The sequence below is a fragment of the Scylla paramamosain genome, chromosome 30 (assembly GCF_035594125.1).
Source record: "Scylla paramamosain isolate STU-SP2022 chromosome 30, ASM3559412v1, whole genome shotgun sequence".
Lineage (NCBI taxonomy): Eukaryota > Metazoa > Arthropoda > Malacostraca > Decapoda > Portunidae > Scylla > Scylla paramamosain.
The window spans coordinates 20,463-35,000 of record NC_087180.1 but is presented as its reverse complement, the minus strand read 5'-3'; the positions used below and the strand labels follow the sequence as shown (position 1 = coordinate 35,000).

Below are 14,538 nucleotides of genomic sequence, written 5' to 3'. Positions count from 1 at the left end.
TTTATCACTTCTTTATCCAAATATGAGAATGCCACTCTTACTCTTTTTAACAAATTCATCGTCTCTCCAGTAATTCTATCAATGTATCTGCCCGGAGTCAAATTTTCAGTAACTGTTACTCCTAAATCCATTTCTTTTAATTTCTTTAAGTTCACACCATCCATCCCATAATGATGTTGTATTCTTTTTTTACTCTTACCAAACTCCATTACTTTACATTTACTTTAAGTGAATTCCATTTGCCAAGATTTACTCCATCTATTTATCTTATTTAAATTGTCTTGCAGTACCATACAGTCATTTGCATTTTCTACCATTCTCATCAGCTTAGCATCATCTGCAAATAAGTCCATATAGTTATCTATCTCTTCATTTATGTCATTCACATATATCACAAACATTATTGGTCCCAACATTGATCCCTGTGGGACACCACTAGTTACTTTCAGTTAGGATGAATTCTGGTCTTGTATTACAGTTCTCATCTCTCTATCATCCAGATAATCCTTCATCCACTCCAGCAGTCTTCCTCCAATTTTTCCATATTTTTTTTTATTTTTTTAATCTTCCATAGCAATCTTTGGTGTGGTACTTTGTCAAAAGCCCTCTTCAAGTCTAAGTAGACACCATCACTAGTCTGTCTCTCTTGCACAATATCAACTGCCTTTGACTAAAAGGACAATAAGTTCATGGAGCATGATCTTCCCCGCCTAAATCCAAATTGACAATTTACCAAAACTTTATCTCTTTCCAAGTGTTCCATCAATCTTTCCTTTATTGTTCTTTCGCATTCTTTTACTACACCACTAGTAAATGACACTGGTCTATAATTTGGTGGGTTTTCTTTATTTCCCCCTTTGAATATTGGTGTAATATTTGCTCTCTTCCAATCTTTTGGTACCCTTCCCTGCAACAATGATGTCACCACCATACTGTGAATTTTATCAGCCAGTTGATCTCTACATTCTTTCAATATCCAGTTTGATACTCCATCTGGACCAGATGCTTTATTTATTTCAAGGTCCTCAATCATCATACTCGTAAGTATTTCATATAACTGACTGGTACTGTACTTAGCGTATTCCTCACCAAATTATCCCTTCCAGCATCAAACTCCCCTTCCACAGTAAATACTGATCTGTAACTTTTGCCCATAATCTCCGCCATGTCCTGTGCATCCTCATAGATTTTTCCTTCATCTTTCAGTTTTGATACACCTCTCTTCTTGATCCTCCCATTAATATGTCTAAAGAACAGCTTGGGTTCATTTATTCACTTTTCTATTATATCTCTTTGATTGTATTTTCTCTCCATTCTTATTATTTCAACATACTTGTTTCTAGCATCAATATATTCCTTCCATCTGCTCTCAGTTTTCCTTTTTTTCCATCTATTCCAACCATTTAACTTACAATTTCTAGCCTTTTTGCATTTTGTATTGAACTATTCCTTACCTTTTCTACATCTTTCTCCTCTAGGTACAAATTTCTCTACAGCAGTATTATATATCCTTATAAATTCATCCTATTTTTCCTGAACAACTTCTGCATGTTCAAAGTCTTTCCAGTCCACGATAACAAAGTACTTTCTTAATTTTTTTCAGTGTGTGTGTGTGTGTGTGTGTGTGTGTGTGTGTGTGTGTGTGTGTGTGTGTGTGTGTGTGTGTGTGTGTGTGTTTGTGTGTGTTGTAATTCCTTCTCTACGTCCATAAACCTTTTAGGTCTTGTTTTCTTTCTTCTGTCCATGAAAATAACATCAGCTGATCCAGCATTGCAACCTAACCCAACTGATGCCCTGACCTATTGCAGCATAACCTAACCTAACCCATGCCCCAACCTAATCTCCTGTCCATGCCGCAGGTGAGCCAGGACGGAGGGTTCAGCTGCGACCACGGCTGGAGCATGCTGGTGTACTACAGGAGTGCCTAACGGCCCCACCTGTTGCGGGATACCGGTGAACGCTCTGCCACTGGGATCATGAAGGATGACCTGCTCATGCTGAACCTCTTCCCAGAGGTGCCCACCAACACCTACTCCAGCAGGAATGAGATTATCTTTGTCATCGACCGCTCAGGTGAGGTGGAGGCAGGTGGGGCAGCTGGACAAGGTCAGTATGACCCAAGAACTGATATGATGGGATGCTGGAAGGCTTGTCAGTGCAGGACTAAGCAGATATGATGCCTTTCATAGCTTTTTAAACAGGCTGTGAGGGAGTTACTGGGGTTTTGAAGGATGTTTCCATGTTTCCAGTAATAGTTCAACAATAACTCCTTACTGTGACTCCTAAGCAGGATGTGAGGGAAGTTACTGGGATTTTCAAGGGTCCAACTCAGCAAGGTTGTACTAAGCTAACGTAAATTAACCCCAAAATTAGTTCGACTCAGTGAGTTTGTACTGTAGTTGTGCAGTGCTAACCTAACCTAAACTGACCTCACCAACAGGAAGCATGCATGGGGAAAAGATAGAGAGTGCCCGGGCAACACTTCTTCTGTTCCTGAAGAGTCTGCCTCTGGGTTGCCTCTTCAACATTGTCAGCTTCGGCTCATCCTTCTCAGTGCTCTTCAAGAAGTGAGTGGTCCAGACTGGGTTAGGATAAGTGAGAGGTCATTCTTCCTCTTCCTCCTATATTTATCTTGTCTCATCTTTCTCATCTTCTATCTTTTAATTTACTTCCATTCCTCCTCCTCCTCCACCTCCTCCTCATAGCTGCAAGCGCCGGTTTGTAAAAGTCTCACTCGTGACCAAGACTCTAGGCAAGCGATTGGTCTTTGTGGCATTTTCAAGACCCAGTGTTGGAGGCATCTAACACAGCAGTATCTGATTTCCATGCATAAACTTTTCATTTGCTCAATTTATGGTCACATCTTTTCTGAAACTTCAAAAGCGCTCTGATTAATGAGTCATGCCTTCTCTTCTCAGTCAATGCGAAGCCTGTCGTGGCAGGTTTGCCCCTCAGTATTTCCGGAATTTTTCTGCCTGCAGGTTGTGTCACCTCCAGAGTAAGATAGAGAGACTCAACGAGAAATACGAGGAGAAGTGCAAGCAGTATGAGGACGTCGTGCAACAGCTTGAAGCACTAAAAGAGTTCGTTGTCTCTAATACAGGTTGCACCTCCACAGATGTTGTTCCTGCCATCCCTGACAGACCTGCCTCCTCCACTCCAGGGGCTCCTGCCCGCCCACATGCTGTGCTTGCAGAGTCACCATTCACTTTAGTCAGTAATCGTGCCACCACCACTAATGTTAAGAAATCTTTGCCCATCTCAACACACAACGGGTACCAGATCCTAGCTGAAGAAAAGGAAGATGCACAAGAGACGAGACTGGTCGGAGACTCAATAGTCAGAGGTCAGCTCTCTGAGTTCTGTGGCAGGGCTCGTAGGACACGTAAGCGTCTATGCATGCCTGGTGGACGCTTAGACGACATCACGGCAGCATGCGACGAGGCAGCCTGCGGATCTAATAATAATACCCTCTTTATTACTCACGCAGGTACAAATGATGTCGAAAACACTAGGTCTGAAGAGCTCATGGAAAAGTTCAAGAGGATGATACAGCGCTAAATCCAATAACATTATTGTTTCAGGTATCCTCCCCCGGACCAGGGCACCAGCTGCCTTCTACAACAGAGCCTTCAGCACTAACAGCCGTCTTTGTTCTCTCTGCGCAGAGGAAGATGTAGACTTTGTTAATCTTTGGGACAACTTTTACAATAAACCTTCTCTGTTTCAGCCGGATGGTTTACACCTGAATGGAATTGGAGCAGCACGACTTGGCAGACTCCTTAGTAATAAAGTTTCTATTTTCAGACCAAAAAAAGACCAGCAAGATCGTGTAGCTCCAGACTCTTAGTAGACTCCTCGCACAACCCAACCTCCATGTGCAACACTATAAAAGCTTGCCTAATCAACGCTCGCAGCCTTAGAAATAAATTTTCAGATTTAGAAACCCTGGCAGCTGTAGAAAACTATCACATTATTGGTATTACTGAATCTTGGCTGAACTCTGCAAACAGAGACTTTCTTGCGGAATACAACTTGCCAGGTTATGAAATGTTCGGCAGTGAAAGAAAAGACAGGATAGGAGGCGGTGTATTGCTGTATGTGAAAGCCAGTCTTCAGCCAACCATACTAAAAACTGAAAAGATTAACAATATAGATTCAGTCTTCTTGCATTTAAGAGTACGTTCTAAGAAAACTGCTATAGGTCTTATTTATAGGCCTCCGGTTCACAATGTTTACTCTGATAAGAATTTACAAGATCAAATTACTGAAATAAGTAACACTTTTGATACAGTCATCTGTGGAGACTTCAATCTACCTGTTAACTCATGGGGAAATCCACTTAACTCTCACTCTGGTCACGACTTGTATAATAATTTATTAGAATGTTCCCTAAAGCAACACGTTCAAGGACCCACACGAGGTGACAACATATTAGATCTTGTTCTTTCAACAAACGATGACTTAATATCTAACGTTAATATTGGTCCTGAATTTAGTACAAGTGACCACAAGATTGTCTCTTTTAACATCAGCCTTCAAGCATATAAGGACATTGTTAGCAACGAAAAAGTTTTCATTTATAAAAAAGGAGACTACGAGAGACTCAGGTCAATTCTTTCTGTCGCAGATTGGAACGCTGAACTTGGCGAAAGTAACATTGAAGAATCATGGGCGAAATTTAAGTAGCTACTTTTTATAAAATGGTGTGAAGACATGTATCCCTATGCGTAAAAAACGTCCATGCAAGAGAAACAAACCTAAATGGTGGACAAACAACACTGAGTCACAACTACTGCAGAAAAATCGTGCCTACAGTAAATATTTGTTCTCTCAGAATGAGGCCGATAAACTAGAATATGACAGACTCCGACGCGAATCAAAAAAGCTCATTAGACAGAGTAAGAAAAATCTAGAAATGTATATTGCAAGCATTGCTAAATCCAGTCCCAAAGAATTTTACGGTTACGTTCGAAATAAAAAAGTCATTACATCTCACATTAATCACATTACACTAGATAACGGTAATTTTGTCACCGAAGAAACTCAGATCGCGGACACACTGGATGATTATTTTGCTTCAATTTTTACAGAGGAAAATATTCATACAATCCCCGAACCACTCCTTATGCTCCACAACATAACCCCTTAATTGTCTGCGTTTTTCATGAAAAAGAAATAATCAATTGATAAAATGAAAACTGACAAAGCCCCCGGCCCAGATGGTATTGCACCACGTGTCCTGAAAGAAACTAGATTTCAAATTTGTAAGCCCCTTTCATTGCTTTTCACCAAATCATTTAAATGCGGTAAGGTTCCCGAGGATTGGAAGTTAGCTTACGTTAAGGCGATAATTCACTTCCAAGTCCAGTTCTGGTCACCCCATTACAAGAAAGATATAGACAAGCTGGAGAGAGTCCAAAGAAGAGTTACCAAGTTGATCCCACGACTGCGGAACAAGCCTTATGAGGAGCGCTTGAGGGAACTCAACTTGTTCAGCTTAGAGAAACGGCGAATGCGAGGAGACTTAACTGAGCTGTTTAAAATGTGTCGGGGCTTTGATAACGTAAATGTGAACAACTATATCATCATTAACAGTTCCAACACCACTAGAAATAATGGTTACAAGATTATAGGTAAGCGTTTCAGATCAGACGAGGCTAAGTATTATTTCTTCAATAGAATTATAAGTGTCTGGAACTCTCATCCAGCATATATTGTCGATAGTAATACAATAGAAACTTTTAAACAAAGGTTGGACAATCACCTCGCAGCAATCCCTCATATAATATACTTTGCGTACTTTTTTTTTTTTTTTAGTTACTGTAGTGAATAGTATAATTTCTCTTTCATCCTTTCCTATCACATCTTAGCCTTTCCTTCTCCCTATGCTCTCTTGTTTTCCTTCCTTTGAACCCTAGTGTCCTCCAGCCTCTAACTCTTAGAATCTGTAGTGGTAGTGGTAGAATAGACACACAGACAGCCTCGTTAGGCCCAGTAGGGCTGTTGCTGTCTGTTCATTCCTTTGTATTCCTTTGTATTCCTCCTCCTCTTGTGCCAATAAAAAAAAAAAAAAGCCCACTAAAATGCCAGTCCCATAAAAGGGTCCAAAGCGGTAGTCAAAAATTGAAGGATAAGTGTCTTGAAACCTCCCTCTTGAAGGAATTCACGTCATAGGAAGGTGGAAATACAGAAGCAGGCAGGGAGTTCCAGAGTTTACCAGAGAAAGTGATGAATGATTGAGAATACTGGTTAACTCTTGCGTTAGAGAGGTGGACAGAATAGGGATGAGAGAAAGAAGAGTCTTGTGCAACGAGGCCATGGGAAAAGGGGAGGCATGCAGTTAGCAAGATCAGAAGAGCAATTAGCATGAAATTAGCGGTAGAAGACAGCTAGAGATGTAACACTGTGGCGATGAGAGAGGCTGAAGACAGTCAGTTAGAGGAGAGGAGTTGATGAGATGAAAAGCTTTTGATTCCACCCTGTCTAGAAGAGCAGTATGAGTAGAACCTCCCTCAGACATGTGAAACATACCCTATACATGGATGGATAAGGATGGTACAGAGTTAGCAGATAAGGGGGGGGGGTGAGAAAAACTGGCGGAGACATCTCAGAACACCTAAATTCTTAGAAGCTGTTTTAGATAAAGATGAGATGTCAAGTTTCCGGTTCAGATTATAAGTAAAGGACAGACCGAGGATATTCAGTGTAGAAGAGGGGGACAGTTGAGTGTCACTGAAAAAGAGGGGATAGTTGTCTGGAAGGTTGTGTCGAGTTGATAGATGAAGGCATGAGTTTTTGAGACATTGAACAATAGTAAGTTTGCTCTCCCCCAATCAGAAATTTTAGAGAGATCCAAAGTCATGCGCTCTGTGGCTTCCCTGCGTGAAAGGTTTACTTCCTGTAGGGAAGTAAAGTCCTCTAGGGTTGGACGTCTATGAAAAGACGTGGAATAAGTGCAGGGTGGTATCATCAGCGTAGGAGTGTTTGGTTTAGATCATTGATGATTAATAGGAAGAGAGTGGGTGACAGGACAGAACCCTGAGGAGCTGCACTGTTAATAAAATTAAAACAGTGACTGTCTACTACAGCAGCAATAGAACAGTCAGAAAGGAAACTCGAGATGAAGCAACAGAGAGAAGGATAGAAGCCATAGGAGGGTAGTTTGGAAATCAAAGCTTTGTGCCAGACTCTATCAAAAGCTTTAGATATGCTTAATTCAACAGCAAAAGTTTCACCAAATTCTCTAAAAGAGGATGACCAAGACTCAGTAAGGAAACCCAGAAGATCACCAGTAGAGCGGCCTTGACGGAATCCATACTGACAATCAGATAGAAGTTGTGAAGTGATAGATGTTTAAGAATCTTCTTGTTGAGGATAGATTCAAAAACTTAAATAGGCAGGAAATTACAGCAATAGGACGGTAGTTTGAGGAATTAGAACGGTCACCCTTTTTAGGAACAGGCTGAATGTAGGCAAACTTCCAGCAAGAAGGAAAGGTAGATGTTGACAGACAGAGTTAAAAGAGTTTGACTAGGCAAGGTGCAAGCACGGAGGCACAGTTTCAGAGAACAATAGGAGGGACCCCATCAGGTCCATAAGCCTTCCGAGGGCATGAAAAACATTATTGCGAAGAATTTCAATAGGTAGCATGAAGTAGTCAGATGGTGGAGGAGAGGGAGGAACAACCCCTGAATCGTCCAAGATAGAGTTTTTAGCAAAGGTTTGAACGAAGAGTTCAGCTTTAGACATAGATGTGATAGCACTAATGCCATCTGGTTGAAATAAAGGAAAGAAAGAAGAAGCAAAGTTATTGGAGATATTTTTAGCTAGATACCAGACATCACAAGGGGAGTTAGATCTTGAAAGTTTTTCACACTTTCTATCAATAAAGGAGTTTTTTCGCTAGTTGAAGAACAGACTTGCCATGGTTCTGAGCAGAAAAAAATAAAGTGCATGAGATTCTGGTGATGGAAGGCTTAAGTATCTTTAGTGGGCCACCTCTCTATCCTGTATAGCACAAGAAGAAGCAGTGTTAAACCAAGCTTTGGAAGGTTTTGATCGAGAAAAAGAGTGAGGAATGTACGCCTCCATGCCAGACACTATCACCTCTGTTATGCGCTCAGCACACAAAGACGGATCTCTGACACGGAAGCAGTAGCCATTCCAAGGAAAATCAGCAAAATACCTCCTCAGGTTCTCCCAACTAGCAGAGACAAAATGCTAGAGGCACCTTCACTTAGGGGGATCCTGAGTAGGGACTGGAGCAATAAGACAAGATACAGATATGAGGTTGTGATCTGAGGAGCCCAACGGAAAAAGTCAAGAATGTTGGGCATATCTCTAAGACAGTCAGGAAGACGAGTAGGGTGTCGCACCAATTGCTCTAGGTCATGGAGGATAGCAAAGTTGAAGGCTAGTTTACCAGTATGGTCAATGAAGGGAGAGGAAAGCCAAAGCTGGTGGTGAACACTAAAGTCTCCAAGTATGGAGATCTCTGAAAAAGGGAAGAGAGTCAGAATGTGCTCCACTTTGGAAGTTAAGTAGTCAAAGAATTTCTTATAGCCAGAGGAGTTAGGTGAGAGGTATACAGCACAGATAAATTTAGTTTGAGAGTGACTGTAGTCGTAGCCAGATGTTGGAAATCTCTGAAGTTTCAGGAGCGTGGGCACGCGAGTAGGATAGAGAAATTAGGAGAGAGCAGAAAAAGGGTTACTGTCAGTTGCCTTAGACACCTTTGTTTCAGTGAGGAAAAGAAGATGAGGTTTCGAAGAGGAGAGGTGGTGTTCTACAGATTGAAAATTAGATCTTAGACCGTGAATATTGCAGAAGTTAATGAAGAAAAAGTTGACGGGGGTGTCAAGACACCTCATAAGAGCAGTCCGACTTGGGGACATTTGAGGTCCCCTCCCCAAATGGGAACTCCGAGGCTGGTGTAGGAGTCGCCATGATAATTTTTAATTTTCGAGTGAAGGGTGTGTGTGTTATTAGGTGCTTGTAGTTTTGTGTGGAGGAAGAGAGTTGTCTTTAAAGGGCAGGCTCTGACTGCCCCCTTGTGTTGTGAGACACAAAGAGAAATGTTTAATGAGGTCACAGCTGGGTTTAATGATAAGTTCACAGCACCCCCTGAATAGTGCTTTAGACCTCACTGGGAGTAATTATTATTTCAGCGGGTGCCTACTGTCTTCTGTATGTGTGTGTGTGTGTGTGCTTACCGTAATCCTTGTGGTGTGACTGTTGCAGGGGGAGTCGTGTGTACTCAGAGGCAACGCTGCGTGAGGCATGCCAGCTGCAGGCCGCGATGAAAGCCGACATGGGGGGCACAGAAATCCTGGCGCCACTCAAGGACATCTATGACAAGCCACCCATACCTGGCTACTCATGACAGGTGGGAAGAGCCAACGGATTTGTTTGTTTTGTTTATTTATGGGGCTTCTCTCTCTCTCTCTCTCTCTCTCTCTCTCTCTCTCTCTCTCTCTCTCTCTCTCTCTCTCTCTCTCTCTCTCTCTCTCTCTCTCTCTCTCTCTCTCTCTCTCTCTCTCTCTCTCTCTCTCTCTCTCTCTCTCTCTCTCTCTCTCTCTGTGTGTCAGGTTAGGTGAAGTGAGGTGAGGTGAAGAGTCAGTTTAGGTGAGGTAATAAGAAGAGTTGGATGATACTGAAGTAATATTAACGTCTTCATCTGAGGGTTAGATTAGGTTTAGGTTCACTCGGTTCATTAATCTCCTTGGTGATCCCTTCATTGTGTAGACCATGAGTTGCAAAGGCACTGTACTTTGCCCAGAAATAAACAGTATCTGGAAATGAGTAGGCTGTTTGGTGGTGTGTGTGGCAGGGAGACTGTTCAACATAAGTTCAACATGAGTTCTCCCTTCTATCAGTTTAATGAAAGCTGTGAGGGTTTCCAAGAGTGTGTTCACCACTAGTACTGACTGAACAGAGGTGATGTGAAGGGTGAGGTGGTGTGTGGCAGGGTGGGCTGTTGACAGTTTCACAAGGATTCTACAGTTTAGCGAAAGTTATTGGTATTTTCAAGAACTTGTTCAATTTTTTAATTGATTGAACAAAGAGTTTATACCTTCCACTTACAGTCTTTTATGGAAAATATTGCAGTTTCCAAGTGTTATTTCATGAATATAGTCATTGCCAAACACTGCCATCCCAGCAGTAAAAAGATCATCCTCAAGATTCTGATTAAAATAATCTGTTGCCTGTGAAAAACAGTCATGATGTGAGAACATAGAACACTTCTTACACAATACACAAGGACTGGTGCAGGAAGCCATCTGGCCTACATGTGGCAGTCCCTGTTTGAAGCACACCTGCCTGTTTCCACCTGTCATCCCCATCCATTCATGTGTCTAATCTCCTTTCAAAGCTCCCTAATGACTCAGCACTAACAACCTGATTCTTGAGTCCCTTCCATTCATCCACCATTCTGTTTGAGAACCAATTTCTTCCAGTCCTTTTTTAAGTATAACTTTTTTTTTTTCAAGCTTGAATCCATTATCTCTTATCATCTCCATCCATACATTTATCTCATCTTTTAAAGCTCCCTAATGACTCAGCACTAGCAACCCGATTCCTGTGTCCATTCTGTCCACCCAGCACTGTTTGACAAGGTGCATTTAGAAGTGCTATTCATTAGGTGCGCTATCTCTGTGTGTACTTATTTCCGTGCACCAGTCTTGCATCTTGTTGCTCTTGTGCTGCTCAAACCACAACACTTTTGTAACGTGTCTTTTTCTCTCTCTCCTCAGATTTAAGGTACATGTCGCATTCTTACTCACAGCAGCAGCGTGATTTGTCCGAGAGGGAAAAACAAAGAAAAGAAAATGTGAAAAATGTTAAAAATATATCTTTCAAGAGAAAGAAAAATTAAAAACGTGAAAATGTGAATAAAAGTAAAAAATAAAGAAGAAAAATAAGATATTGTAATACAATTATGTATGTGTGTGAAAACCGTAACGTAAAAAATAAAACAGAAAAAAGGAAATAAAAAAAAATAGTAAAATGATGTATATCAATGGGAAAAAACGGAACTTGAAAAGGACAAAAAAAAAAAAGGAAAAAAAAAAAAATTCAAAATTATTGAAGCATGTGTAAAAAAAAAAATTAATTTGATGAAGAGGATAAATTAGCTTTTTTTCCTGCATAAACTTGAGCCTTGCTTTTCATGCGGCAAGAAAAACAAAGTAAAACAATGGACGTGTTTGTAAAAAAAAAAATGCAAAGAAAAAGAAAAAAAAATGTAACAATTATGGATGGATTCATCCAAGAGAATGAAATTACACGAAGGAAAACGAAAATACGAAGAAATGTCAAAAAGATATGTGAAGAAAATCATTAAATAAAAAAACGCTAAAAAGAAAAAAAAAAAAATAAGAAAAAGAAGAAGAAGAATATTATATAATAAAAATTATGTATATAAGTGTGAAAACCGTAGCTTGTTCAAGAGGATGAAATAAAGAAAAGAAAAAAAGAGAATATATGTTCCTGAATATATGTATATAGTTTGTGTAAAAAAAGAAACTTGAAGAATAAAAAAAAAATGAAATAAAAAAATAAACAAAAATAAAAAAAAGTAATTTAAAGAGAATAAGGAAAAAAAAGATAAACAAAAATAAAAAGAAACAGGTGCTAAGATTATGGACGGATGCGTGAAAAACTTACTTGATGAAGAAGATAAATTGTCTTTTTTTTTTTTATCCTGCATGAGTCTGAGCCTTGCCTTTTATGCAGCACCAACATTATTGCGGTGGAAAAATGCGAAATAAAGGAAAAAAAAATTATAGTAAATATTTTATATATATATACTCGTATATATATATATATATATATATATATATATATATATATATATATATATATATATATATATATATATATATATATATATATATATATATATATATATATATATATATATATATATATATATATATATATATATATATATATATATATATATATATATATATATATAAAGAGGATTAAAAATAAAAGAAAACGAAAGAAAGAAGAAAATAAGCAGTAAAATAACGGATTGATATGTGAAAAAATATAAAGAAAAAAGAAAAATCATGTACCCTAATTAGGGATGTTTGTGAGAAAAGGGTTACTTGTGTGAGACGATGAAATAAAACAAAGAAACAGGAAAACAAAGAAAAGGGGAAACATATGACTTACTGATGAGCAAAAAAACAAACTGAAACGTGAAAAAAATAAATAAAAATAAAAGAGCACAATCTTGCAATACAGTTACGTATGTATATAAGTGTGAAAGTCGTAAGTTGTCCAGAAGGATGACATGAAGAAAAGAAAAAAAAAATAATGTTGTAGAAAAATATGTATATAGTATGTGTGAGTTAATCATGATGAAAAAGAATAAAGGAAAAAAGAATAAAATAAAAGGAAAAAATAAAAACACGTAACTTGAAAAATAAAGAACAAAAGATATATTTGTAAACAAGACGTAACACGTTCAAGAGAATGTAAAAGAAAATACAAAAAAAAAAAAAAGGGAAAATGCGCACTGTAATTATGGATGTTTGCGTGAAAAGCGGAACTTGTTGAAGAGGATGAAATATAACAAAGAAGAAAGAAAAAATGCAGTAAAATTACGTATATATGTCTGAGAAATGTAAATTGAAAAGGATAAAAAAATAACGAAAAAAAGAAAAAAAGAGACATTAATGGATGTATGTGTGAAAAACCTTAACATGATGAAGAGGATAAAAGTATTTTTAACAAAAGAAATTGGTGTCTTGTTTTTCATGCACTAACAACATTATTTCTTTGAAAAAAAAAAACATGCAATGAAATTAAAAGGGAAAAAAAGAAAAGTGTAGTAAAAAAATGAATGCATATGTGAAAATAACAATTTCTCGAAGAGAACAACAAAAAGATTAAAAAGCATGAAAAAATAAATATATAGTAAAAAGAAAATATTTATATAAGAGAGAAAAAGACAATTTGTTCAAGAGAATGAAATGAAGAAAAAAAAAAGAAAGAAAAAATCAACTTCAACAAAAAATTATTTAGGAAGTATGTGCAAAAAAATAAATAAAAAATGAAATAAATAAATAAATAAATAAATAAAAACAAATAAAGAAAAAAAAATAGAAAGATAATGAAAGTAAAAATGAAAAAATATATTGTAATAAAATTAAGTATATATATATATATATATATATATATATATATATATATATATATATATATATATATTATATATATATATATATATATATATATATATATATATATATATATATATATATATATATATATATATGATAATTATAATAATAATATTATTATTATTATACCCATTAATACTTCTACTACTACTACCACTACTACTACTACTACTACTACTACTACTACAAAATAACGGATTCATATGTGAAAAATATAAAGAAAAAAAGAAAAATCATCTACCCTACCTCTAGCGAGGGTAGGGTGGTTGTAAACATAGTAGCAGTAGTGGTAGTAGCAGTAGTAGTGGTAGTAGAAGTATTAATGGGTAGTAGAAGTATTAATGGGTATGATAATAATAATATTATTATTTGATAATATATTGCCCCTTGCAGCTCTCACCTCCCGTGGGAGGCACAGGGAGGTGTTGCTCTCTCACCTCCCGTGGGCAGCTCCGTCACCTATTGTGTGTTTGTTAGGCCCACGTGGTGACGAAGCTCCATCACCACGTGGTGTTGTGTGCTTGTTAGGCACACGTGGCGATGGAGAGGATGCCCTTGAAGTTTCTTGTGAGTTCTGACTTGTGAGTTCTGAGTGGGGTTTGAACCTCGGCGTCCCTCACTCAAAACTCCAAAGTCCATCACTCTACCCACTGGGCCACGAGGACCCATAATAGTGGGGTGTAAGGTTGGGGTATTTCCCCGTATTGTTTTCACGTCACTAAATATCACTGTAGCTTAATGATACTTTTTGTGTAGATAGCGTACTGTCGTGAAACATGTTCATGAGGAGTTACAACCAGATTTATGTAAAGAAAAAAAATAGAAAAATAAAAATATGTAAAATAGAAGATGGTCTTGCTAATTGCAACATAACTCTTCAACATTTTAATTCAGTCAGTGTTTTGAAGTAGTTCGTCATGCAGGGGAGCATTTTTTTCTAGGTCTGTCAATAACTACTTCTTTAACAAGTCGTCGTAAAATTAATATTTATTAGAATAATTATTAGAAAACTTTTTTATTCGTATGAAAATATTTTCTTAAATGTTTTTTTTTATTTTGATAGAAAAAAAAAAGGGTCAGTGTCGATCATAGAGCATTTATCTATAAACAACAACAAAAAGTATGAAAAGCTGTTGATGAATGTGAAGGACGTGTGAGCAAGAGTGCAAATGTCTGCATCTCCAGAAAACGGCGCCTGCCCCTCGCTCTGCTGGCTGCGTGCCTCGCACTTTTCTCTTGGCGGGTGTTTCATCGTGCCATCCAGTACATACGGGCGTCTCAAAGTGTTTGCTGAGGACAGGTGTGCCAGTGTCGCTGTAGACATTGCTCTCTGTGTGCC

The 14,538-nt window shown here is 38.1% G+C and overlaps 1 protein-coding gene across 1 annotated transcript in view; it reads left to right on the top strand.

The window, feature by feature from the left end:
- Nucleotides 1–10,974, top strand: part of LOC135116045 (von Willebrand factor A domain-containing protein 5A-like) — a 22,892-nt gene extending 11,918 nt beyond the window's left edge. Inside the window, exons 5-8 of the mRNA XM_064033263.1 lie at nucleotides 1,860–2,073; nucleotides 2,441–2,567; nucleotides 9,244–9,388; nucleotides 10,758–10,974. Of these exons, the coding sequence (XP_063889333.1) occupies nucleotides 1,977–2,073; nucleotides 2,441–2,567; nucleotides 9,244–9,385 (366 nt within the window). The 5' untranslated portion in view covers nucleotides 1,860–1,976 and the 3' untranslated portion in view covers nucleotides 9,386–9,388; nucleotides 10,758–10,974. The remainder of the gene's footprint in view (nucleotides 1–1,859; nucleotides 2,074–2,440; nucleotides 2,568–9,243; nucleotides 9,389–10,757) is intronic.
- Nucleotides 10,975–14,538: the final 3,564 nt, after the last annotated feature.